General features: G+C 45.1%; 2 protein-coding genes across 3 annotated transcripts in view; both read right to left on the bottom strand.

Moving 5' to 3' along the window:
- Positions 1 to 200: 200 nt before the first annotated feature.
- Positions 201 to 13,733, bottom strand: LOC117896335 (homeotic protein antennapedia). 2 transcript variants are annotated; one of them, XM_034804575.1, is made up of 5 exons: positions 13,618 to 13,733; positions 12,614 to 13,553; positions 12,428 to 12,466; positions 12,081 to 12,300; positions 201 to 1,662 (listed from the first exon to the last, which is right to left on the bottom strand). In XM_034804575.1, exons 2-5 carry the CDS (start codon positions 13,274 to 13,276, stop codon positions 1,412 to 1,414), a joined length of 1,173 nt encoding a protein of 390 aa, XP_034660466.1. In that variant the 5' UTR covers positions 13,277 to 13,553; positions 13,618 to 13,733; the 3' UTR covers positions 201 to 1,411. The 2 variants fall into 2 exon arrangements, with proteins under 2 accessions (XP_034660466.1, XP_034660467.1); XM_034804576.1 differs by lacking the exons at positions 12,428 to 12,466; positions 13,618 to 13,733 and having other exon boundaries at positions 1,412 to 1,662; positions 12,614 to 13,276.
- A 37-nt stretch (positions 13,734 to 13,770) lies between these two features.
- The window catches only part of LOC117896336, a 51,491-nt gene continuing 37,432 nt past the window's right edge, over positions 13,771 to 27,829 (bottom strand). The window contains exon 2 of the mRNA XM_034804577.1: positions 13,771 to 13,896. The gene's annotated coding sequence lies outside the window, so the exon portion shown is untranslated. The remainder of the gene's footprint in view (positions 13,897 to 27,829) is intronic.

Genomic DNA, 27,829 nt, shown 5'->3' with positions numbered 1-27,829 from the left:
GCTTTCCATTCATTTTCCTTTCATTTTGCTTTGGTATATGGATTTCCACAGCTGTGGAAATTGAGTTTGAGTTACGTACATACATTCATAAAGTGTGGTTTGTTAGGCGTATATCTATATAGAAATCGTTCTGCATTCAAATGGGACTCTCCCTCTCGCTATCATCCTCTAATATTGATCTACTTTACACGGGGTTTTTCATTAATTTATACATATTCTTTGTTTTGTTTGTGTTCTCTTCGTTTCTGTTAACAATATAGATTTCATTTTCATTTTTGCCAATATTCTTCGCGTTTTTTTTTGTTTTTTGCATTTCGGTATACTTTATATCCTTTACGACCTAACTCGAGTTTTATTTTTTGCAAGAACTAAAAAATTGCACAAGAAATTAAAATGAAAACACACATAAAAACGAAATTAAAAGGTCTCTAAAATTTCCATTGGGAGAGACTTTCAAAAGTTCAAAAGTTGCCGAAAATATTTTATACAAATTTTGTTTGTTTTTTTTAAATGTTTTTTTGTTTTGTTTTTGTTTTTATAATAGTTTTTATTGTATATGTAAAACGTTTTTGTTTACTTTAAGCAACGTCTTTCCATTGGTTTTGGTATTTCTTTGTCTAAATTTGCAGACACTCCTCACTTAGGGTCAAAAGATTTTTATTATAGTTTTTCTGTTATCCATTTTATTGGGGGGTAAATGGATTTTGACGCCATTTTGGTTTATTTTTATTCGTTTCCTTTTTTTTGTAATATTTATTTTGCGCTAAGATTGCTACAAACATTGATTTAGTTTTAGGGGTTTAAAGGGGTTCTTGGGTTGGGCTTATGGGGGTGTATATATAAGTTAATCGTACAGTTACTTATGACGCATAGAACTAGTGTTATCGTGTATATAGTAGTACGTATATATGCTTCATATATAGATTTATTTTCATATATGTAACTCCTTGCCTTTAGCTTTAGTTGGTATCATGTATAGTTATCCATAGGTATATGCATTATATTTAAATATAGCTTATTTAGATCTGAGGTCACATGAGTTGGTTTTGTTTGAGTTTTACGCTTTACTTGTATCTTGTATCTTTTATCTTTACTCTTTATCTTCTATCTTTATCTTTACGCCTATCCTTTCTCCATTTGCAATTCGTGTAAAATTAAATAATAAGTAGAAAATAATAACAATTAACTAAGTTGTAGGTATAGTTTTCTCTTCTATTCTTTTTTCCCCTTTCTTTTGGGTTTAGTTTTAACGGATTGGATTTTATAGATGGATACATGGGGTAGTAGATAGATAGTCCTCTGGGATCGAAGTAAATTCTGTTGTTGCGCTCTCCAAAAAAAAACATAAATTGTATTTAGGATAGAAATTCATTTAATAGTGTGTGTGTCTCTCCGATCTGTCGCTCTCTGTCTACTGCGGACTATTGGGTGGCGTGATCTCGTCGCCCTCGCCGCCCGATCCCGGTTCGCCCTTCGTCTTGTTCTCCTTCTTCCACTTCATGCGGCGGTTCTGGAACCAGATCTTGATCTGGCGCTCCGTCAGGCAGAGGGCGTGCGCGATCTCAATCCTTCGCCGACGCGTCAAGTACCGATTGAAATGGAACTCCTTCTCCAGCTCCAAGGTCTGGTAGCGTGTGTACGTCTGCCTGCCACGTTTGCGTTCTGTTGGTTCCAACAAAGAAAAGGGGAAAAATATTCACAATTAAAATCAATGCATCGCTTCACTGGCCACCAAATTAACAACATCTACTATATTTCTACAGATCCACAATCCAACTACAATGCATACGAGTACGCGTACAACAACAAGAGCAGGGATACATACACATACATAATATACACATTTTTTGTTGCTGTATCTTTTTGTTCTTTTCTGTGGCCCAGAACGAGGGGGAACGGAATCCGAAACCACATGAAGCAAGGCGCACAGCGCTCGGGCCCAGGCGGAGGCTGATTAAAAGACAACCTTACCGAATTCGGATATTTGTACTTGTCAAAAAAACGAACCAAAGCGGCCCGAGAGATGAGGGGCTGCCCTCCGACGCGGCGGCCATCCCGATAGGAACTCTGGATTTAATTCTTTGGGTTTTACACTTCCTTCGGGTAGTGGGAATTTTGGAAAGATCTCAAAACCCGACTGAGAAGGTTACTTTGAAGTTGTTAGACTGAATCTTGCAATGAAGAATTATGCATTTTTGGAGTTACGACAATCTCTCTATAAAAATACATCCCACAAAATGATTCCCCTTTTGCGTTTATTCCGTGTTAGGGCATCCATCTTTCGTTCTGTATCAATTCCTGTTTCTCTGCTGGATTAAACCCTGGTGGAGATTTCATGGACATCAAGCGGCGAACGGACAAGGTAACTAATTATGGCCCCGATGCGGTCTCCCCTCCGCCTGTCTGTCTGTCTGTCCCACCGTCTGTCGGGTATCGCTGTCCGTAAACCAGAGAGGAGATATCATGGCAGTGATTCAGTCAAGTGCAGTTTCACCTTCGAACTTCCCTGCAGCCCTCAATCCACTTCGCCCACCTCTCTCTCTCTCTCTGTGTACGGTAGCCAGGGCACAACTGTAAAATAATTCGGCATAATTATGGGAGTTGCCCCCGATCTGTGGCCCCCTCGAAAACCACTTGGAAAGCAACCAACCAAATGAGTTCGGCGCCTAATGACACTTACTATAATTATAATTTTGGTAATGACAAAAAAGAGCTACTGCAGGGAGCAGGGAAAAATCATGAAAATGTGTAGTGGTGGGAAGGGAAAAATATGTCAAATATAATACGCAGCAAATATTATAATTGTCAATGGCCATTGCCATAGTCTGGACAGCCCCTCCCGCTGCTCCCCTTCCCTCTCTAATTGAAATGGGTTGGTAGCGTGTGAAGCCATTTTTTGTTGTTCGGGGTGGAGTGTAGGTTTTTCCTGAAAATGTTTGACCGGAAATTGAAAGGCGGCCACAGCATTGGCATTGCGGTCGAACCAAAAGACGTTGCCACGCCAAGCGGCAATCAGTGGAGAGACTTTTTGGAGTGCCTGTTGCGAACCCCCGTTCCCCCCGTACCCATTCCGCCTGGGAGGGGAGCATGGGGGCCGGGGACAATGCCTTAACTATTTTTTAATAACATCTTCAGCATTTGTCTTGCTCAACTCGCTCGACCAATGTTTTTTCTTCTCCTTACGAATGTCCATCTCTGGCTCGAGGTCATTACATCATAAGCTCTTTTATATATTTTTTTATTTTTTTGTTGCCCCACACCGTCCCCTCCCTCTGTTTTTTGTGCGGCATCCATTAAGGCGCGCGAATCCAAATCGCATAGAACCCGGGGGGTGGTGGCGGCCGAGCGGGGGCCTGCGGACCGACACAGCGGTGGTCAGAGCGCGCTGCTACCTTCTTTTAAATGACACGACTGATGCCATGTCTATAACCCGAGGCGTTCGCATTTAATCATCATCAGTTAGACGAGTCGCGGCTGTGGCAGCGGCAAAAAGCTACACAAAAAAAATCTTGAAAGATTTGCGGCAAAAAGCGTGCGTGGTCATCCCCCGCCACACCCCGTCATCCCAACCACATTGCAGTTGGCGTAGAATCCACGGGGGAACTCCAAAGCGTATTAGGAGCGGATTAAGAGTGGAATAAATGTGCTGGACTTTCACCCAGATGATGACTAAAAACGAGGGAGGGTTTTTTCATCGGTTACTACGACGAGACACTAAAGAGGAACCTATAGTCCATATGGAAAGATCTTGATGGAGCTTTTCCTCGCATTTTCCTATGAAATAAATTCGTTCTTCATGCTATGCATCACTCCCCAAGCCCATTTCCATTTACATCTCCACACCTACATAAGTATGTATGTATGTATGTTGCCCTTCCCCTTTCACGTAACAGAAGAAGCTTTCGCAGATAATTAGCGGTGTACCCCCTCGCTCCATCCTGCCACCATCATGCAGATGCGGATGGTTGCAAAGGAAGGGCATGGCATGCATTGCAAATAAATGATTATTTTAATTGATGAAAACACCTACAAACATGTCTCAGAAGTCTGGATCTATGTGCAGAGTGGGACTAGTTAGAGCAAGGGGTGTGGGGGAAGGCGTTCTTTGGCAATTTATGAGCGGGCGCTCTCTGAAATTTGTTTTTAATGATGCCTTTGCACAATTTCATGCAGCCATCACTCAGAAAACCCAGAGGAAGAGGAGCAGCAAGAGAAGAAGGAACAGTAGAAGGAGGAGGTAGAAGAGAACACAATGAAGAAATGATTGTTTTCCTTAGATACATTGAGGCGAGCTCGCTCTTGATCGCGAGCCGGGCACAGAAGCTTCGGGGATTGAGCGCTGAGAAATTATTATAAACGCATTAATGGCGCTGGCGCTTTCAGAGAGGCGCTCGCCAGTGTGGTGAGGAGCCAAGAGGGGGCTGTGGAGTATCAGCAACAGAAATATAATAAAGGTGAAACAATTAATATGAAAAAATAGAGTGGCGATACATGTGGAGTGTACCGGTGGTACCCCTTGGCAGCCTACCCCGTGCCACGCCTCCTTCTCCTAGTCCTATGGTTGAGTGGCGGTTGGGAGGGGGGGCATTAATGCTTTTTGATATGAAAGCCGTATTGTAATTAAATTGCGATTAGGCCACCATTTTAACCATTTTACTCGTTTATTACACTCTGCTCTTGGGGCTCCATAATGGATTTTATTCCATTTCTTCCATCCCTCTCGAACTCACTCACTCTATAGGTGCTCTCTCTCTCTCTCTCTCACTCGCGCACACACAATTACATTAGAGTGCTAGAGTTTGTGTGTGTGTCGGTTAACGTTTAAAGGAAATCATTAAAATAATTGCCAACAACATTTTATGAAATTCGTTGAAGCAGGGGAAAAAAAATTACAAAAGCATTATTATTATTTAATAGCAGAGAAAAAATTCTATTTTATAATGTTTGCCATAAATTATTATATTGGCTGCGGCTGAGTTTGCCGTTTTTTTCGCATCCAACCAGAACTAAAACAATGGACGGGAACGTACCTGGAAAAGGTTTAATTCCGAAATAAGAAGAAGCCCCTTGAGGAGCGGCGTAGAATCTATTAATAGAATGCGGAGTAAGCACGAGAATAAGCTTCGACACTCTCTGAGCGCAATAAGCATTGCATTTTTGTGCCTAAGTACTGGCTAAACGAGGCTGCAGCTAGTCCATTTGCAGCTCCTCCTGTTTTGCGCTGCAACGAAGCAGGTTGCTCGTTTAGCCAGTACTTACTTGTGCTCGCGCCCCTCTCTTCGTTTGTCTTATTTGCAAAACGAATCCGAAACGTTTGATGACTTTTGCCTGCACGCTGTCGCTCTCTCTTTGGGCTCTGCTCTTACTCTCTCACCTTTTCAATTGCTATTGCATTTGCGACGCTTGCCGCTTGCCGCTTGCAGTCTCTCTCCTCCTTCGCTCGTCGCACAACAACTGCTATTCCTTGTCATGCAAGTGCTTAATACAATGAGGTATTCTTGAAGTTATTTCTAGGTAACTTTTAATTGCACATTTATCAGCGAGGTTAAGGCTTCCCCCAGCCACGCCCCAAGCGGCTGCTGTTGCGGCTGCACCTGGGTGGTCCCCTCCCCGCCGCTCGCGACCCTGCCATCCACCGTTCGTTTCTCGCTTTGCCAAAAAGCTGCATGTCATGGATGCAAAAATGCATTTAGCTGTAAACAAAACGAAAAGCCAACGAGCAAGCAAGCACCAGCGAGGGGCGCAAAAAAAAGCTCACATCAAATGCGAGTAAATGTTTTTTTAATTGCGGAAATTACAGACAAACGCGAGCCGCCGCTGGAAAATGATTATTATTTATGATCGTAAGTTGATAAATTTTTCACCCGACTGAAGAGTGTTCGTGTGTGGCATGACAGTGAGAGAGAGAGAGAGAGAGAGAAGAGGGCAAGGTGGCCGTTGATGTCACTCGTTGTTCTAAAGCTTCGCGTGGTGTTAAAATGCAAACTCATTCGATGACTAGCGACTGATGCAGGGGGGGAGTGAAGAGGGCGGTAAGGTCTGGAAGTGGGTGAGCTTTTTTCTGCCCAACAGAAAACTTCTCTCCCTCTTTTCCTTTTTTTTTTTTTGATTGTTTTGCATATTTGACGTATTTTTCCCGTCGCAAAACTTTTCTGTGGTCCCTTTTGACCTTTGGGGAAATAACGGAACAAAAAAAGAGAGAGACAACCGGAATAAATATCCCAAAAAATCCTTCCGAGGTTTGATGTCTTTGACTGCTGGTCCCCCGAACAATTTCTCTCTTTTTGGGTTTTATTTTTAATTAAGTCAAAGAATTGTTCATAGAGGTAAGAGTTAGAGCCACAATTAAATATTGCCATTGACCAGTGGATCATTTGTTACCAGCTCTTTTTTTTTTTTTTCCTTTTTTCTCCGTCATAATCTCAGGAGACTCTGGGCACAATTTTAATTTGGGACTTGTTAAGCACTTAAGAGGGTTAAAAATCGACAAAAGTTGACACCAAAAAATAAAAAATAAACCAAGAGAAAGGATCGCAGAGCAGTTGGTTTTTGGGGCTTATGAATGCATTCATTAGGACGCGGGGCAAACCCAATGGACATGTGGATGGCAGAGTAAAGGGGACTCTTAACTTTATTTAGTTATCGCTTAAACAAAAGCAAACCCAGAATGAGAGAAAGAAGGAGAATAACTATGCGTAGTCAGTGGATTGTTCGTTTCGTTGTCTTCTCCCGCATTCTCTATGTTCCGTTCCCCCATTTTGGATGCCACATCCATGGCTGCTACCCATGTCAAAATATTTGACAGCTGACTAAAACATGCTATGCCCGAGACTTTGGTAGAGAGACAGGCGGCAGGCAGCAGGCGGCAGGAGGCAGGGTAGCAGCAGGCCTTCACTCAAGCGGCAGCTCCTATCATATCCCTAAGCGAAACCCGAAATTTCTTTCCCTCGCGAGCTCTACTCTCTCTCTCGCGCGCTCTCTCTCCCTCACATACTCTACATCTCTCTCTCTCTATCTCCCCCGCTCTAGCATCGATTCCATCATGGTAGTGGTAGGCGGCGTGCGTGGCAGCCATTGAAACATGTGGCCTGACATTGATGACGACGACGGGGGATGGAGAAGGACAGGTTTCAGGATGATGTTGGGGAATCATCCGCTCTTGGTGGCAAAGCTTTCGTTTGGTGGCAAGGGTAATGACAACCATAATGAAAGGATATTATGGAAAACACTTGTGGTCCTGCAGATAACTCACAGAATATTGAAAACTAATATTTATTTTGAAGAAAGTTAAACTTGATGAAGGGTTTCTCAGATGTTTTCCCCCTCACAACTGTCAGAGATCTTAAGTTTTCTGTGCATTTCAAATAGTTGTATGCCGGAACAGGAAACAGAAAACCATCTTAACACCATTGCGGCAAGCCGAGGCTCAAGCGTGTACCACAAGAGACACTGCGAGAAAAAAACAGCAAAAAGAGGGGGAGGCTGAGTGCCCAGGAGATAGGGGAAAGAAGGGAGCTTCCTCACTTCATTGCTGCATGAATAATATTCGTAATTTGTCAAAAAGGTTGGCCAAATCCCAAAATACAAAAACAGAAAGAGAAAGAGAAAGAGAAAACCAGAAACAGAAACAGAAGATGCGAAAAAAATGGAATGGAAACCGAAAAATACAGAGAGCGCTGCGATTGAGCCACAAGCAACATCCCCCGGACAGAACTGACCCGGCCCCCAAGGAGGCACCCCCTCAAAGGACCTTTGGCGAGCTGTTGCCATTATTTCACGCTTCTCAGCTGCTGGCCACAAAGCAGAGGAAAAGCGAAATAAAACCGAAATTTCCTCTTCGCATTTGCAGCGCTTTATTAAACTTTTTTCGCCCCTCTCCCGTGCTGCTTGTGTGTGCGGGGCTGGAGCGGGAAATCCCCAAAGTTCCTGTGTCATTTTTTCTCGGTCTTCACGTTGCTCAAATTTTTTGACAGAAACTGTCAGAGGATGGGGGACTGGACTGAGGGATGACGGTTTTATTCTAGAAGTTTTTTCCTCACTTATTTTTGGAAAAAATCTTCACGCATTTGGCAAATTATCTTTTGATCCGACTGCTTAAATTGGCCCCCCCAGAAAAATATATCTATACCGAGGAAAATGCGTTAACACAATTTCACTTTTGGAAAGCTGAAAAGGAAGCCGAATGCCGATGCCAGCCCCAGCGTGGACACATCCTAAGCCATGGCAATCGTCTGCCTAAGTAGTTGTCCACCTCTCCACCCCTCACTCAAAGCTGTCACTTTCCTTTCCTCTAAACCTGTCCCCTGTCTCCTCTCTGTGTAGCCATCTCTCTCTTCCCCGCTCTTATAGCTGTCTGTTCTCTCCCTCTCTCTCTCTCTTGCTGGCATCGAAAAGTAGTTTGCGCGCAAATCCTCAAGTTAAGCAAAACTCTTCAGGACATTAAGTGCAGCGCCAACAGACAACAAAGTCCAGAAGTTTTTTTTTTTTGCTCCCACACTCTCGCTGTCTTCCTGTCTCTCTCTCACTCGCTCTTTCTCTTTTGCTCCTCTTTGTTTCTGCTGCTGCTGCTGCTGGCAACTGCCAAACGGATGATGGGCCGGGATCAACGTTTTACCCAAAAGCCAGGGCGAGAAAACTTTTCTACAGCCATCCAGCGGCAGCATCAGCATCAGCAGCGGTAGCTAGCGAACGTGCAACTTTTTGGCTACCAAGGAAGTTCTTTTCATTGTCTTAGCCCCACTGACAGGTTGAAGGTCCTTCCCTGCCCCCTCCACCCTTCACTTTCGGCGGGGGCAACTGTCGCTTATAATGCGCACAATGAAGTGCACTTTTCATACTCGAAAGGAATTGAAAACTTCTTGGCGGAAAAGTCTGCCCTTTTTTCTGTGTCTCTTTTCTTTGCTCTACGAAAGTGGCATTTCTATTTTGTATTTTGGTAAATACATTTGAGCAGAGAGAGAGAGAGAAAGATTTACCAATGAATAACTGTGAATAACAATGAATTAATGTTTCAATTTGAATCATAAATTCAGCAACCAAAAGGCGCAACAAATAAAACTCTTTCCCTGAAAATGGAGAAACACTTGTTGCAAATATTTGCTGACTGTCGCTTAAATTTATGACCCCCAAAAGCGTTTGGGCCACAAAAAGAGTCGACGGCAGTCGGCAGGCAGCGGCCAGGCAGCCCCGGCAGCATCGTCCATGGTGTCAGAACACAGGATTAGGTGGTAGTGGGGGGGCAGGCAGACTGCAGCAAGTTTTCCTTCAGAAAATTATCAAATAGAAGAGGGACAAAAGCAAGAGCGGGAATCGGTTTGAAACTTGGTAAATATCAAAACAACATTAACGCAAACGCAACATCCTGCGGAGAGTGTCGGGGGGCATGGTCAGAGAGGTGGCACTCCATTGTGGCACCCGGCACCGCGGACTCCGGGCCATGAGTAACAACTTAATTGAAACCGAGTTTCGTTTTTCCTTCTCTCTGTCTGTTTTTTTTTGCTTTCCATTGTGGACATTGTCTGTGGGGTTCTCTTTTCTTTGGGTTCGCCTCGGCTGCGCCTTGCCCCGTCACGATCGGAACCTTTATGCTGCTTTTTTCTGTTTTATGGTTGTTGCAACCTAATGCAACGTCTGAAATATGTCCAGGCGTTAAGTGGTTACAATCGGTGTGTGGGTACAGTGGGAACCAAGAACATGGCAAGATTTGTTTGAATGTTTTATGACAGATAAATAACTTATGGATCCCGCCATGTAATGGGGAAGAGGATTATGTATCTACAGGTTTTTGGCTCAGATAAATACGTAGTGAGTAATAAAGGATATGTGGCATTTGAATATATAGAAATATAGGTTGAATGTATAGGAGGTTAAGTGTGCCACTAATAAGTCCCTAAATCAGCGAAAACTAACTTCAACTTGGGGTTGGTCTATTCTGATAAAGGATTTGCTATTTCCGTCAACATTTTGTGATGTTTATGCATGGCTACAAATTTCAGACATTCCTGCAAATCTTCGCAATTTTATTCCTTAATTTTCCACAATTTCAAATCACTTCCCAGCATCCAGCACATCCTCGAATTATTTGTCCCACTGTCTCCTCTATTTATGGGCAATGCAAAATGCAGGGAAACTGAGCTGCAGAGGCCAGGGGACACTGTCGAGCAAAAAGAAACCCAAGCAGAAATAAACTCGTATGCATTTAATCATCGTAACTTAAGCTTCGGGGATCATGTTGTGGCACAGTGAGAATGCCCCAGCCGCCGCGGGAGACGCCGCCGCGAGCAGGGCCAAAAAACAGCTTGAGAGTCGGACTCCAAGCTGCAACTCCAGGCTTTAGTTCTTCCCCCCAAGCCATGCCTCCTCCGGCTGCTGCTTCATTTTTAATAAAGAAAATAAGCAAAAAAAAAGGTAAAAAAGGAAAAGAGAGGAAAAACTTCATGTCACCGTGGCGGTGGTTTTTTTTTAGGCGCGTTCTTTTTATTTATTCTCTGGCTGCCGCCACAAAAGGAGGAGTGGTGTTGCAAGGAGCAGGGAGGCTGCAGCAGGAGCGGGGGGATTAAGAAGAGTGGACGGAGTGGCCAGGTCGGGTACTGCGATTGCGACTGCGACCACTGAGATGGCGGTGCTATGAATGGGGCAGCCGAAGCCGAAGCTGGAGCCGTGGAGCTCTCTGGATGGAGCCTCGGCGTGTTCTGGAGATTAATAAATTGATGGCATCCATTGCACATAACGTGTAACTAATGGCGCTCATCAATTCTGCTTTACATCTCAATCTGGCTTTGGCGCAAAAAACAACAACAACAACGCAGCGAAAAACCACAACAACAGCAGCGAGAAACACACCAAGGAGCAGCAGCAGGCCGCAAAAGCTCCACCAGATTCCAGTAATGACACGCGGCCAGGGTCCAGTCCCCGGGGATAAGGATAGAGCGAAGGAAAGGACCAAACACTTGAGAGACAGCGCGAGGACTGCTGCTCACTTTCACCCAGAGAAAACAGGGGAAAGTGAAAATGGTATTCTATATTTAGAAAGGACTCTGCTGCTACCAAGAAATCCCCCACTTATGCAACGCTTCGCATCCTTTGAAACTGAAACTAGAACTAAAACCGAACCACATGGTTTCCTCCTCCTACTTCCTCCTTCCTCCTCTGCTCTATTTTCGGGGATTAGCTACGGATCTCTGGCTTCTTTTGGCACAAACCTTTTTCTTTCGCTTTCTATTGTCAATTTGCATTAGGCGACGGGACCGCCTTCTGTGTTCGGATCGCATGAACCCCGGTCCTGTCCTGTATGTGCATGCACCTCTTCCGCAAAAACCTCTTTTCACATTCATCGATTTTTGGGATTTGGGAAATTTGCACAAATTGAGGCGAATGTCAGGTATCGAAGTGCCAGCAGGCGACGCGGCTCGTCTCCTCTCTGCAGATGGATTACGCCTAATGTCGAGCAATTGGCCAAGGCAATAAAGTGAAATCACCCGGACGTGTCAAGGTCGTCGCAACGTGAATACACAAGCAGACACACAGCGCAGAGAGGACACATAAGGCGGTGAAAGAGGGTAGAGATTTGGCTTCTAATACAAGTAGAGGGACATTTGCATTGAACTATCTGTTTTAGAGGCTTATGTTAATTTTGAAGATTATTAGAATGTAAATTATAGTTGAAAATAATTTTAAAGATTTTTCCCACATTTTCATAGAGGCATTTCATGTGTTCTCCATTCGCAGAAATTCAAATTTCCCGCGTACACTGCTTCCAGACATTGATCAGCAGACAAGCAGTGCTGGCAGTTTAACATTTCCGTTGGACACTGCTTGCAGTCTTGGACCAACAGTCGAGCAGTGCCCTCAAGCAGTGCTCGCTGTTAAGCTTCTGGGCTGAAAACTGTTATTAATTAGTATAAAATCGAATTGGATCCCTTGGCTCTTGTTGTTGTACGCACGACTACTACTAATTGGAGCTACTAAAATCTAGTACAACGGGGGATGACTAATCTACATTCAACCCACTACTATAAGAAGAAGAAAAATTCCACTTAATACGTTTCGTGGAATTATCGATCACTTTCCTTGACACTTACCAAACTGACTTCGCATCCAGGGATACAGTGGTGACGGCATCCCCGAGGATTGCGAATTCGGGTTTTGGGATGGCGGCGTGTGTTGGCCCGGTAAATGGCCCTGGTGCATCTGCGGCGGCCCCTGGCCCTGGTGCATCATTGCCTGTGGTGGTGCACCCACAGGGGGCACACCCGTCTGCTGTTGTCCGTACATTCCCATGTTGTGATGGTTTTGATGGACCTAAATGAACGATTCAAAAAGAGAATGTAAATATTTTATTGTCTACGGTTAGAGGGTGCAATTAACCAGCCACCATATTGGGAGAGGGGATGGGTAATGAGAGAGGGCGGGATGACGGGCGTCTTACCTCTGTAACATCGGGAACTCCAACGTCCGTGTAACCCAACTGTTTTGGTTGATTGAAAGCAGCATGAGAAAGATGGGAAAAAGCATTGAGTATTGGGTTATAAGCAGCGGATTTCAAAGCAATTAGAACCCCTAAAACCGTAAGCTAACAACCCCCAATCTACCCTTAAGAAAGCTTCATTCTCACCTGCGCCTGCGGATGTCCCATGTGATGTGGCAGCGACATTTGCGCATTCATATGATGTCCCGTCATCTGATCCACCAGTGGGGGAGAGCCACCCTCGGGAACCATGCCCAGACCCACGCCCACGGCCGCCTGCAGCTTGCAACTGGCATAGACGACAGGCTGTTGCTGTTGTTGCTGCTGCTGCTGCTGCTGTTGGGGATGTGTCACCTGTTGCGTCACTTGTGGCAGTTGCTGCAGCTGCTGCTGCTGCTGCTGCGGCTGTTGCGCCTGCTGCTGCTGTGGGGTCTGTGACTGCTGTTGGGGCTGCTGCTGCTGCTGCTGGGCCACCAGCTGGCCACCGGTGGGCAGGCCGTTGGTCTGTGCCTGTGGCATCACGCCACCCACCTGACTGGAGGGACTGTCCGGGCGGGAGTAGCCCTGGTGCTGCTGCTGCTGCTGGTCCATGCCCTGGCCGTTGTAGTAGGGCATGCGGTCGTAGGGCGGGAAGCGCGGGTAGGGCATGTTGCCCTGGTGATTTGGATTCTGGCTGTAGTGATGCATCTGCTGGGCATCGAGATCGGTGACGCCGTTGCCCGGGTAGTGGCCATGGTGCATGTCGGCGCCCATGTACGAGTTGGTGAAGTACGACGTCATGCTTTCACAGTTATTTGTACTCATCGTCATTGTGGAGGCGGCGGTGGCGTTGGCGTTGGCGGCGGCAACTGCGGCTGCTTCTGCTTCTGCTGCTGCTGCTGCTATTTCTGCTGCTTCCGTGGTGAAACGTGACTGCGAACGTGCGAACGTTCGGATGATCGGTTATCGGTTATCGGTTGTTTATCGCTTCCTATCGCTACTCCTGCTTAGTGGCTAGTGACTAATCCTTCTCCTCTTCTCGCTCTCTCTCTCTCTTTACTGTTCCTTCCTTGTGCTTTTAGCTACTTTTCCTTATATACAAAGTAAACTGAAATGAAGAGAAAAGCATGATTTAGCATGTATCGATAATTATCGCTGGTTCGATTACTCACCTAAATAACTCTTCCCTTTTGAACACTTAAGTACAATGTACAGTTGCGTCTCTCTTAATCGTTACGTTACGTTACGTGACGTGACGTTACGTGTGTAGTGGTGTGAGGTATAAAATTATTTCCAGCGATTTGTTTTTCCGCTCTCTGTTCCTCTGTTTGTTGCTGTCTTGGCCAAAATAACCGTCTATAGATTTGGTGTTTTTTGTTTGTTTGTTTGTTTGTTGATCCTTAAGTAGCCTTATCCTCTAATTGGTATTCCTCAATTTTGATTTTGAAACTCTGAAAAAGAGAATGAAGTAGAGTTTTCGTTAAAGTTCGAATTCGTGTTGTTCTCTGTTCAAAGTTTTGGCTTAAAATGAAGATCGAAGAGGCTTCTCTTCGCGCTCTGCTTACATATGTTCCCCAAACATGTGCGCTGCTTCCGCGCTTCTCTCTCGCTGACAAATTGTTTATTGCATGCTTCGACAATGTTCTTAAAAATATGTCACCGAAGCCCCACATTTCCCCCTTTCAGACCAAACGGGTTGGGGTCCATAATGGAGCGGGTGTGTGTGCCTCAAATTCTGCTTTAAAGTTTCCGACTAGTTTGTGTTTGTGCTAATTGTCGCAAAAGTTGCTGTTAGTAGAGTTGACACTCTCATGTTTATCATTCATAGGGCTGCCACACAACATTAAAACTCTGATTGAATTCTGTTCTAGCAGTTGAGTGGCAAATATTTCGACTTAATAGCAGACTTGAGCAAGTTTCAACAAAATTTTCAGAGTTTCCACACTAAACAAACGCACTTCCAATTTCATTCAACTCCTCTGGCAACTCTGTGCACCCCTGCAATCATTTGTATTGCCCTCAAATCACACACAAACCAAACTTAAGCTGACATTTCTGCAATTCCCCATCCAATGCAGAACTTTGGTAATCCTCAAACAGTTAGAAAGCCTGCCAGCCCCCTTCCCCTCTGGGGAAGCCCCTCTGGGGCTTGACAAGCTGACAACATTCATTGAATTTATGAATATGAAATCAATTGTGTTATCCCCTTTTGACCTGACATCCTTCCGGTCAAAGTGATTTAATTTCCGGGCTCATTATCACGAGTCTCTGACCTCATAAATCAAACAGAAAAACCCCTCCCACACACACGCAGAGCAAAGGCAGAGCAGAGCCACACAAACATTGCAGAGACAGTGAAAGAGACAGAGGAAGAGAGAGGGACACACGTTACATGCCAAGTCATGCATATGCAATGCATGTCTCTGGCCACTGTCCTCTCTGTGCTCTGTCTCTGTGCCGTTTTTGGGGGATTGTGCCTGGATGATGGTGACAACCCTGCCGAAAAACCAAACTAACTAACGGTAACTTGTTGTCGGAAATGAAACTTTCCCCAACTTGCCCTCAACAACGGGGGGAGAAGCGGCAGCAGCAACAACACGAAGGAAGTGCAAATAAAAAGAAGGGAAGAAAACTTTAAAATATTTCGGGCTTGCATTATTCCATATTCCATGTCCCTTCCCTGCTTTGGTCCTTTTCCTTTCACCATTTGCATTGTGTGCGTTTCCCTTTCCCTGGTCTCCGCTCTGCCTTTGGCATTTCCCTTTTGTTAACGAAATAATTTTCTTTGCCGCTCTCCGACGCTGCCAAAGCCAAAAGCTTCCCTTTCAATTACACATTTCCCAATGATGGCGATTGAAGTTGCCAGGGGGATGAGCAGTGGCAGGAAATGGAGGAGGACCTGAAACAGAAGCAAAAGGAGAAGGGGCAGGAGGCGCAGGCGGAGGCCATGGCGCGAAAGGACAATGGCAGCCAGCGGAAGGAAGCGTGTGTCTGCCTGTGTGTGTCGAGAGGGGGCCAAAACGGATGCTGGCAAATCGCTGGACTGTGCCCCGATCTCTCCACTGCCTACGCGGAATCATGCCATATAATCAGACATGGTCGTCGGTGGAGCAGGGAGGAGGCAGTGCCAAAGGGGACCTTTTGGGGTAGGCAAAGAAACTCACTCAAGCACAAGCGAGATGATAATAATGTCTGATGTGTGTTTTGTCTGCTCTTCCTGTCGCTGTTTGCTTTTTGTTGTTGCTCCTGCCTTTGGTTTTGTTGTTTTGTGGCATGCAGCAGCGGGTGGGGTGGGGGGTATGGTATATATATGATTTATGTTTGTCTGATGTGATTTATTCAAGCGAAGAAAATGCTCAAATTTGATTTGCAATAAAAGATTTCACACCCAGCACTTTAATTGCAAAATGTGCTTTGGTCATTGAAGCTGGACAGAGTATTGATTTTTGGTCTCAGTCAGAGTTTTTTCTATTAGTTATGCTTCAGGCCATGGCACGCTCCGGTCGCCACACAATTAACGTAGCTAACAAAACTTCCTCGCGTTCCCATTCGAACAACGCGCCTACGGTGGCGCCCTTTGTGTCCGTTTTCGGAACTACACTACTCAATGTCAAATACATGTCAATCAACTGTCATTTCTACACACACAAAACACGTGAAGCCCGAAAGTATGCAGCAACTGTTTGATGGCACCAATGCGCCATCTAGTTGGTAATCAGAGAACTGTCAGCGTGTACAGTGGGCACAATCTGTTGGTTGGGGCATGAAATTAAATGGAGTTACTTAGACATTTGGAAATATTAAAATTAACTTTTGTCCGACTAGAAACTGATTACTACTGTAATCTATCTCTAAGATAGATGAACATATAGGAATTATATTTGTAATCTTATCAGATTATAATAAAATTAAACAATGAAGTTCATATTTCTGAATACTTTTGTCCACCTGCCTCGCCCCACTGTGCATGGGCACTGCTCGTGCAGTTAGCGGGGACAACAACCATAGTTTTAAGCCCAGCCCACTTACGCACACACCCAACACACACACAGACGGCGCATGGCATATGGGGCGTCAGTCCCGTTACCAGTTTTAAGCCACACACAGCGGCAGACAGCTGATTTGCAAAAAAAGAAACGAAAACCGGACTAAAAGTAGGAAAAGAACAACAATCTACTGCCCGCTTAACGCTCTCTCCCTCACCAAATATTTAACGTGAAATTAAAGTTAATGAGAACATCATGCCGTCGTTCTACTCCCACGCATGCGCTGTCTCTGTCTCGCCCACAGAGCGGTGTGTGAAGTGAAATGAAATGAATGACTTCTTTCTTCAGCCATCAACTGCAGCCATTTTGATTTACGACTGCGACTGCGTTGCGCTGTCATTGTCGACGCTGACGCTAACGCCGACGCCGCTTCAGCTACCACTGCTTCCTCTAGCTGTTTCTCTTTCTCACCCTCATCATGGGCATGGCCGCAGCCGACGCTGCTGCGCTGCTGTTGGAAGAAGGCGTCGCTTGTCAACTGTCAGTTCTACTTCTTTTTTGCTACCCCTTACAGAGGATTGCAAGGCTCTAACTATTATTAATAGATGATGGCAATTTCCAATGGTCTCTCGTATAATTTCCATGTAAAATATCGCTAAGACAAACAGTTTTTGTGGCAGAAAACTCACTCAGCTCGTCCACCGATACTCTGGACGTTTTCTGGTAAAAATGGGTCTTCGAGGGTATCTGAACGCCGACACCCAAGGCTGGTCTTCCATTTCCTATGCCCATTGTTGTCGGCATCATCAGAAGAAGGGCGGCAGGCAGCCGCGGCAAAGAATTAGAAGACGCTGAGGCCTGGCTTCAACGGTAAACCAAAACCCAGTTAGTGCGTCTTATCGCCAGGTGGGAAAGAGAGGCGGGGGTTGGGCTTCCTCTCTTTCTCTCTCTGTGTGTCTCTCAATTAAACCCAAGTTGGAGAAAAACGTTCTGCTCGGCTGCTCGCCGCGGCCGACCGCCGCAGGCAGCTTAAATTGCTGTTTTGCATTTTATTTAAATAATAATTGGCTTGACTAACTTTTCAAAGAGGCTGGCGGGGGGAGGGGGGCAGTGGCTTGCGAGAGTAGGAAGAAGGCGTACCTTAAACAAGGTGGAAGGTGTTCCAGAATACCAAATCAAGGGAAATCACTCACACACACAGACACCAGATGCCAGACTTTGTAATGGAAATGTGGAAATTTAATTAGAGGAACGGCTTTAAAATAAACTACAGCAAATTACCCAAGGTATAATTGGAAAGAATTCTCGGAAAATAAAGATACTACATACAAGAAAATTACTATAATTTATTGCCACAAAAAACGGCACACAGCTCTTGCATTTTAGCCACAAAGTTATATTCACCTTTCTATCACTAATGTTACACGTAAACCCATCTGATATCTTCGCTTTCATCTCCCTGAACCGAAGAAGGTACATTTATTTCCTATGTTTTCAGCATGACCACTACCCAAATGACCTTGAAATGCATTGCTGACTCAGTCTTCTCTCTGTCTGTCTCTTTCCGCAGAATATATTACAATAATCACAAAACTGAAGAGCAAGTAAATGCCGAAGAAGTGGCTTAAGCACGTGCTTGAGGGGGGAATCCCGAAAAATGCCAGAAGAGTTTATTGTGCCATCAACTAAAAGAGCAAATAAAATTTTATTACCACTATAAATTTCCAGGGCACTTGAAGAAGCGCACCAAAAACAGAGGCCCAAACAAAAATGTAAAAAAAGAAACCCTTGGCAGAGGCGTGGGCAATATAATTTCTAGAGGGTATACTTCACAACAGATATGTTTCTGTTCTTCGTTTATAGCACGGGGGCTTGAAGCCTCCTCCTTTATTAATTCCCATCTCTGGGTAGCTACGCCACTGGCCTGCAGGTTCTCTCTTCGCAGCTTTGCCGTGAGGATAAGCCCACGCAAGACAGAGACGGCACAACGACGAAGAGGCAAGCAAAGAGAAGAGCAGCAAAGGGACGAAGCGATGAGAAGAGCGAGCGGTAAACGGGCCGTGCATTTTTCTCACATTTATCTTGCGTTCGAGTGCTGCGTTTTATTGCGATTGGAAATTGAGCTTGTCAACGCGGCAGCGCGGGGCAAGCCACGCTTGGCTAGTCACTTGCCTCAAGAACGAGCAGAGGGGCAGGGGGGCAGACAGGGGCAGGCTTAAGGAATGAGAGGACAGCTGGTCCGCTGGTTTTTGGGCGCGGACTTGGACTCTGTTTCCCTCCAGATAATAAAAATGTCAGGCACAGGGCACACGGGGCCTTGCCTGCCCTTCCCTTCGTTGTACCCAAACTTCATTTGTATTCCTTCGAACTTTTTGCATTTGAATTTTTGGGCATATGATCCTTGAAAAAGGAATTTTCCTGATGCATTTAATTGGCGCATATTTAGCATTTACTAATGGGCATGAGGCACAGTGTGAAGGCAGGTGCCTGCCCCCAGACAGACCAAAGGCAGTCCAAAGACTGACTCCTCACTCAATCCAATGGGAATACAAACAGGAGGAGAGGCACATCAGGGGGTTGGGAATGGGTGGCAGTGCTTGTGGCAGCAGCAGACAGTAAACACACACAGAAATGGACAATGACAAGAGCCTGATAATAAATCTAATTGACACATTTGCAATGGTTGACTCCCCGTCTCGGCCAATCCCCAATGGGGAATACAACATCGACTCTGAGATGGAAAAGATCTGCAGGCGATGTGAGTGCTTCTTGCAATTAAAAACTAAAATGAGGCAGAGCCAGAGATACTTATTATGCCACAAATAAACAAACAACAACAAAAAAGAGCAGTTGAACAACAAACATTGACAATCTACACGCACACACAATACATAAATTGTTTTGTCGATCATATCGAATCATCGATCAATCGTTTGTGCCCCCAACCATCGATCCATCGATCGGTGGATGGATGGTTGATCGGGCAACCTGCCGTGATAACACCACAGGACCTCGAACCACTGCTGTCTGCTGCTGTCCACACTCCACTCCACTCCACACTACCGATGCTGCACTCTGAGACTGAGAGACTCTGAGATGCTGCCACATCCATCCATGTTGGACTTCATCTGTTGCCATTGATTGGCAGGCAGCAGGAGAGCTTTGCTTTGGGGCAAAAACAGAGCACACACACACATGTGCACACACATTTGCTAGTGGAAATTGATTGGCAAAATGAAACATGGCCAACACATTGGGGTTCATGTTTGTAATGGGGAAAAATGCCTTCATTACAAGGCGAAATGCGTAAAACGCAAGCCACGCATGCGCATTGAATGCGCAGACCAGTTGTTGCAACTTGCAACCAGATGCAGCGACACAGACAGCCTCCTCTTCTCTCACGCACCACCAGTGGCACGCAATCCTCCTGCTGCAAGAACATCCACAACATTATCTACGTTTGTCACTTGCTTTCTTGTTAAGTGCAAATGCAGCTCAGGTTCAGGCTCAGACGCAGGCTCAGGCTCAGACGCAGGCTCAGGCTCTTTCTTGTATATCGTACGATATATTGTGCCACAATTGAATTGTTAAGTGGCCTCTGCCTTCCTCGTTGACTTCGCTGTGCCTTTGGGTTGCGTGTGAAAATTATAATTTCCTGACCAGGTTCCACGGCGACCCCAAAAACGGCAGCGGCCAGCAGCAAGAAACAGAAAAAAAAAAAAAGAAAAACCCCGAACAGAGCCGCAGAAATGTTGTCAACAATTTGCAAAGGTTTTTATGTGTGTTTCGCTGGCAATCAACGACGCGTAGAAACATTCAGACTGGAAGGTAATTAAATTTCATTTAATGGCCCAAACAAACAACCTTCCAAAAGGAAGGGAAATTTGTTGCGCTTTGAGAGCCATAAATAATGTTTTTTGGTAGTTAAAACCAACATGGCAAAAAGTGAAATTAGTGGGCTTTGGATTGGAGCCAAGTGGAGCTCAAGAGGTTAATTGTTGTCCACTGAAATTCAGTTTCTCTTGAGCTCATTTTCCAGGGAAATCCTGTCCAGAACCTGTCTCAAGACTGCCCTCTGTGACCGTCTCTTGGGTTCAGCCGAATGTCAACGGGTGGCCAAAGAGGTGAAAGTTGTTGGCAATTGTTGCATAAGAAAAACGCATAGCGATGTCCTGCAACGTCCTGATGATGCAACGCAGGTACTGGCCATAAAACGTAGACAATTGCTGGTACCTCGACCGCCCGTTTAGGAGCAGCACCAGAAATAGAGCAATTAACCTTGCCTACGTGCTCGGAGTTTTGGACTCACTTTGGCTCACTCAGGTCCTCTGGCAAACGCGTTTGTCATTTGCTTAATTGCCAGTTAGTGCCCACGATTATCAGGGCTAGATTCGAAGGGAATGAAGAGCGGGAAATGGGGGTTTCCCTTTCATCAATTGCCTGCTCCAAATGTCATTGGAGTCAACACGTAATTGTGATTCAACTTTAATTGAAGGCCAAAGTAAGCGTTAATTAATTTATTATCAAGCAGTCGAAGGAACGTTTTATCGATTTCAGGCAGAGACGTGTGATAAAAGTTATCCATTAAAAGATGTTTAAACAAAGGGAATTTACAAGTAGAAATGGAAGGTTTTATGTAAGAAGCTATCGCCATAAATGTGGCTAAAATCGATCAATCTTGGGTTAAGTTTGATTCCTGCTGGCAAATCGATAAACTGTTAACCTCAAAACAGAGATGAAGAGTTGTCTTTCATTTCTGTAGCCTTTTATCTCTCAGTTGTAGTCTCCTTTCGATTATCTTCTGTCGCATTAGCAATGTCATCTTCATCTGCCACCGCCATGTGCTGCCCATTTTCCTGGCTTTATTTACTTATTCAAATCGTTGGAACTACCCTCGACACACTCCCGCTCCTCCATTTCCTTGGGACAGCATTCAACTTTGCCGCCTGACACTTTTCTGACAGCGACAAAAACTTTTGTTCTATTTTCCGCAACAGAAACAGAAGCCAGCGACACAGAGAGAGAAAAACCCTCCGCAATGGAGGGGAGCCGCCCGAAAGGCAACATTGCAAAAATGCTAAAACAAAAGGCTGGAAAAAAATCTATATATGTATATGTATTCATACATATTCGTACAATATAGTATGCTTAAGAGATCTCTCTCTCTCTCTCTCTGGTTGAGGAAGCCACCACCCTCCTCTTTCGTGGCGAATGTCATGACAGGCTCAGTGACTTCGGGAGACCCTGGGACGGGACCAACTGAATTGCTGACTAACAGCCTGTCGCGAAATATGAGTCCATTTCAGCAAAAGAGATACCCAGAAGCAGCAACTGGAAGCAACAGTGGGGATTCGATAGATGAAAAAGAGGCTGCAGACTCTATACTGTAGAAGATAAGTTCATTTGGGAAACAGATAAATTTGTAGGTACCCGGGGAAAGGGGTTCTTTGATCATTCATTTGTGTTCCCAGATAAGTTTCCACTCTATTGTGTCTCCACTGTACCTGCTGAAAGGGCTATGGGGCTTTCCGTCGCTTTGCAGTGACAATGATGATGTTGGCCCCAGGGCCTGGGGTAATCCCCGTCTTACTGTTCTGCTGCCAGCCTGGCCCTGGACTGCTCCACTGTGCTGCGCACGTGCTTAAATACTTTTGGCATTACCATCCAACGCCCACCAACGTCTCTTTCCCCCACCCCCCACTCGCTCGCTATTCGCCACGGAAAAGTCTTCAGGATGTGACACAAAATGCCGACGCGCCAACGTCCGTGGGGCTGCTGCTGTCATCATTGTCTGCTTTAAAGATTACACAAAATATTTGTAAAAATACAAAACAGAACAAGCCACCGCCGAGCGGAGAGGCGGCGGGCCAAATGTGGGTGGATGGGGATGTGGGCTGTGGAAAAGAAATAAACTCTTAGCTTTACAAAAATAACAACTGCCAGAGGGACAGACGGAGAGAAGAATCAAAGAAATAAAAGCAAAAGGAAAAAAGCGAGCAGAGAAATACACAAAAATATTTACAAAATATTTTCCACTTCAACGAAATGGAAAACGCGACCGCCCGAGCGCTGCTAGCCCCCACACACCACACCGCCCCGTACCCAGGGACAGTGGCACCTTCCGAGGCGCCCGCTGTGGAGCCCCTCACACTCTCATTTACGGTGCGCCACTGCATTCCCCTGTCGATCTGCCTCTTACGGTGCATTCCCTTGTAGAATTCCCCCGCCCACTGCATTCCCCTCTGTTTCCCACCATCTGCTGTCTCTGTGTCTCTCTCTCCCTCATTATCTGCTGCATAGCGGCTGTCTCGCTATATCCCTCTACCTTCCTCTCATTGCTTCAGTTGCGACGGCTTTTGTCTGCTCCTCCTACTCCTCCACCCATTCTCTTCCGCTTCCCCTGCGCACGTCTTTGAATATCGTTGCGCCTGGCAATGGCTCGTTGGCGCTGCCTTCACTCCCTCTCCCACTCTCTCCCTGCTTCCTTCCCTCTCTCAAAGTTTCTGTTTCTGTCTTTAGCGCTCGACGTTGACTTCGGCGCCGGCTGCCAACAAGCGTAAAATGCCTTTGGGAGCAACAACAACAACAGCAGCAGCAGCAGCAAATGCAACGGGAACTGCACATGGCAACAACAAAGCCAAGGAGAGAGGGCGAGCAAAGAGCATGGGCTCAGAGCAACAACTACAAAAGCTAACTGAACTTGACTGAGAAATCAACGGAAGCAGAAGCAGCAGCAGCCGAAGCGACCAAATCGGAAGAGCCGAAGTTCTGGATGCACTTTTCTCTCTCCCTGACGAACTTATTCTCAAAATCAAGCAGCTCTCTTGGGGGAGAAGAGTATACAGAAGGCAGCAAAAGATTTTTTTGTTTGCACAAAATACGACAAAATGCTGCTTCAAACAAACGAAAGTTGAGCAAATTATATAAAAGATAGATCACACTACGAGCGTATATGTATGTATGTACATACATATGTATGTATGTACATACATATGTATTTATGTACATACGAATTTATATCTGTATTTGTGTGTGTGTGTTTGAATGTGAACAATTTTGTTTCGCTTTTTTCTTAATTGGCGAAACGAGTTTTTAATTGATTTTCTTCTTTTTTCACGTAAAGGAGAATGCTCTGCGCTGTGACCCACAAAAGTGAAAATAAAAATTGTTTCAACTTGTGGAAACAACTTGTGTGTGGAGTGAAAAAACAAGCGAAAATTCAGGAAAATTGCTAGGAAAGTAAACAATTTTCAAGAAAGAAGAGTGCTTTCAAGCTTTTAATGGGTTTAAGATGTCTTCCGAGTCCGAAGGAATGAAATTAGATCATCCAAAAACGCAACTAAATTAAAAGCCAACTATCCTTAACGCTCTGAACTTTTCGTTAGTGCGGGAAAACTTCCACAAACAACAGTTAAAAAAGTAATTTTTCCCTTAACCAAAACTTAATGCTCATCCAACGTTAATCCCTCCACTCATTGGACCCCCGGGAGGTGACTCCTGTGTCCTGTGAGCTCCATGATATGATAATTATATGGCGCCGCACACAAACTGGGGAAATGGGAAATGGGAAATGTGAAATTCATTTTCATTTGCGGTGGCGAAACTTCAACGCGACGGCGGCGGCGGCGGCGGCGGCGACCACTCAAAATATGAAATGGAAAATGTGTGAATATTTCAGAGCTCCCATTCTCCTGGCGGCGGCACATGTGGCAGGCAGCAGAGGCAACAACAACAAAAACAACAGCGAGGCATGTCAATGTTAATTTAGTCACACAACAAAAAAGAAGAAAGGGAAGGAAAATGAAACAATTCCATTGGGTATTGTTAGGGCCAAAAAGCCACCACCTACTCAGCCAGCAACCACCTCCCACTCCCTGCCACCTACCCCTCCTTTTCCGCACCTCCTGTTAGCCTGATTTCCACATGTGGCTCTGTGTCAACTTTTCATGAAATTAGTTGGCAACATGACGAGCTGCCAGGGAAATGTCGCCAAAGCCGCTGCCGTCGCCAACGAGCACACACGCCCATTAGAGTGATGGCGGGAGGAGGAGGTGGGCTGCGGCAGAATGGAGTTTTTCTGAGGGTGGGGCTCACTCTGGTGCAGCTGACACCTTGGTCCCAAAGTAGTTTTCGCTGTTTGTTTGGGAACCAGCGAGAGACCCCAAAACCGAGGTCCATTGGGGATTACGAGTACGAATGTTCCTGCCTCTTACACGTGTTGCAACACCACCGCAACGCAGCGCAGCGCAACGCACCACAGCAGAGCAGAGCTGCGTTGGCGTAGGGCTCTGTGTGCTAATTAAAAAATTTCCCTCATTTCATCAAGCCTGCCCTGCCACCCAGTCCATTTAGTCGTCTAATTATTACAAATGGGCGAAAAGCAGCAAAAAACAACAGCCGAAAGGCAACAGCGCACAGAGGGAGTATTCATGAAAGTGCACTCACAAATTAATTTAAGTAATTAAATGGTCACTCCGAAAGTGTGGAAAAACAACTTCAATCCAATGAAAAGTTAGCCATGAAACAGTGGGAGACATAGCCGGGCTTAGCTTCTATCCATATTAATTTGATTAATTTTAAATTCAAATTAAAAGATCTAAAATTTCAGAGGAAATCTAACCAAAATACTAAAATTCTATTCGGCATTTCATTTCGGGTTTATAAAACTATTCAAAAAATCTTCTCTAAATATTTTAAATTCTCTCACATTTTCCCACTGATCTTAAATATTCCTCGAGCATTTTTCTTACACATTTCCTAATTTTCGTGCACCACTGTGTGTCGCCAATCACTTTATTTCCATTGAGGAACTTTTGCCGTGTTGTTGTCTCGAGAAAATCTGTTTTTGCTGCCGTGACAAACACTAACTACTTTGGCCCCCTTCACTCCCCTGTTTGTATCCCTCAATTTCCTGGCAATCCAAAAACACTGCCGAAGTATTTCTGTTTAATCGATAAAAACATTTCAACTGCAATTTGGCTATCGCTTAGTGCGAACATTTGCCAGGAAGTGGAAGTGGAGGCAAAACTACTTTTAGACACAATATCCAGCCCCTGCACACAGATACAGTTACAGCCCAATGGAGGGAAAAGATACGCAGATACATCTAACAGAGGGGAAAAAGATACAGCCAACAGTAGCACAGATTTCTCTTCCATTCTGTCCTCTGTTTCCTCTAGGGAAAACCTACACACTCACACATACAAGTCGAAGGGAAAATCGAATATTAGATGGATTTAAACACGTGTGTGTGTGTGTTCCCGGAGCTTCCATCTCTGAAGCGACGCAACAAGCTAAGATTTGAGGCATAAAACGCAGCCGCCACAAAAAGAGGCAAACATTTTGGGCAGAGTGAGAATTCGAGACTGCATGACCAGGATAAGGTTAGTCCAGTTTTAGCTTCAAGTCTATGCCTCCTGTTCCATCTCATGTCCAGCTGTCCATTCGAAAAAAAGTAGCGGCAGGAGTAGAAGCACCAAAAATGGCATTAGAACATCGTAATCGCAGGAGGCACGACCGACCAAGAACCGGGTGGATTTTTCCTCAATTTTTCGTTACATGGCGGCGGCAACGAAAAACCATCCCCCGACCAGAATATACCCCCATTACAATGTATGTGATTGTGTGTGTGTGTGTGTCTGTGGGGTGGTTTTCATTTGCCTTGGAAATTTATCCCACATCACACACAGTTAGTTATTGAAGTTTTCCCTCCTTTCTCTTACCCGAAAAGGCGAAAATTGTGCACTCATTTAATTAGATTTGTAGCCGGAAGAAGTTACTCCATGAATTACCATGAAAAGCGCCTTGGAATGAAATCCTTACCTGAAATAAAAGAAAGCAAAATTTAAGATTACTTAGGGCACATATAAGTAAACAAATTAATTTAATTAAATGTAGTTTTCCCGCTCAATTGAACCTGCGTTTCCGAATTCCAATTAAATCTTTTTGGGGGCCAGAACTAATTAAGAGAAAAGTCAATAGCAGACCATCGCCAGAGAATCGAACGTGTTGATTAAAAGACCATAAAAATAATAAGCAGGCGAAGAAATAAAAACACATCAAGAACAGTCGTGAAAGAGGGAAAAAAATACTTAATTAGTTGGCCAAAAGAGCAGTCCAGGCGACAGGAGCAGTCGGTCGGAGCGGGCCAAAAGCACCAGCGGCCGCAGCAAGGGAAAAAAGCAGTCCAGGCCTCACCAAAGTGTAAATTGAATGAAATATTCATGCACAGATTTCTACAGACCGCAAAGACCGCAGTCCACAGACGCATCCTCCCATCCCACTTCCAAAATTGGCAACATTCAACGTGTCTCCGTTCTCTGTCTCCTGGAGGCGAGTGCGAATGCCACAGTCTGATGTTTTATTGAATTGAAAATCTCATTATCACCTCCAAGCATTCTTTGAATGCATTCGCAAAGGGGGGCTCGGGGCTCGGTGCATGCAGGGGGGACAGTGTGGACCGGGTTTTGGGCAGCAGCAGCAGTCTTGGCCAACGCATTTGGCAGATACTCGCAGCTAATTATCGTAATTATTGCAAATTTACAAATTGATATGAAATTGATTAGTGCCCTGGCCCGGTCGAACGTTGGACCATGGACGTTGCGTACGATGTGGATGCTGTGGATACAGGTTGCTCCGCTGCTCCTTTTTTGATGGAAAGAGAAACCTGTTTTTGTTTTGGCTCCGAATGGGAGGGGGAATGGGAATACATTATGGCCAAAGTGTTGAGACTTAATGAAGATGCCAAAATGGAGAACAAAAGAAGAGACAGAGGAATGCTCTGAAAATCCTCTGGCAAATCAGAGAAGATTTTCCGACCTTTCTACAAATGATTTTAATATATTTTTATTATTTATTGGATTTAATCAACGCTTGTAAAAGCAAATCAAAAGTTTTCAAAATTCATCCAAAGTAAAGCCACACTCCGCTCGGCTAAGCTCTTCTCTCTCCCGCTCAGCAAACTGTAAATGCAAAGCTTGTTTTTGCATTCACAAAACCAAAAGCAAAGCAAAACGAAGAGCAACAACAAGAACAATGGACAAGGAGACAAAGAGACAGACAGACGACAGTCAGCCGCTCCCTCTAGTGGGAATGCAGAGAGGGACAGACAAAGGGCAAACATGAATAAAATTTGCGTAAAAACTGGACAACAAGTAAAATGTGCAGCAGGCACAGGGAGGAGGAGGAGAAGAAGGAGGAGGATGCGAAGACGGTGGAGTACGACGAAGAGGTCGGCATTTCAATTGGAAGCGAGAGATAAATAGAAAGAGAAGGAGCGACAGGCAGACTGCAGCGCGTTGCTTAATAAAATAATGCGACAGAAGGAACGCAAACGATCCGGAATGATGATGATGATGATGCTGATGCTTTGATGATCAAAGCTGTTGATAATAATGAT

The sequence above is a fragment of the Drosophila subobscura genome, chromosome O (genome assembly GCF_008121235.1).
Source record: "Drosophila subobscura isolate 14011-0131.10 chromosome O, UCBerk_Dsub_1.0, whole genome shotgun sequence".
Classification (NCBI taxonomy): domain Eukaryota; kingdom Metazoa; phylum Arthropoda; class Insecta; order Diptera; family Drosophilidae; genus Drosophila; species Drosophila subobscura.
The sequence above is the reverse complement of the archived record's forward strand: the minus strand, read 5'-3'. Positions and strand labels throughout refer to the sequence as shown.

What these genes read in the sequence shown, in the direction of transcription:
- LOC117896335 (XM_034804575.1), bottom strand. Translation starts at nt 13,276, where the DNA reads ATGACGATGAGTACAAATAACTGTGAAAGCATGACGTCGTACTTCACC. An exon ending in TGGGACATCCGCAGGCGCAG is followed by an intron (nt 12,467 to 12,613) that starts GTGAGAATGAAG and finishes CAACCAAAACAG; the next exon opens with TTGGGTTACACGGACGTTGG. An exon ending in GAGTTCCCGATGTTACAGAG is followed by an intron (nt 12,301 to 12,427) that starts GTAAGACGCCCG and finishes TCGTTCATTTAG; the next exon opens with GTCCATCAAAACCATCACAA.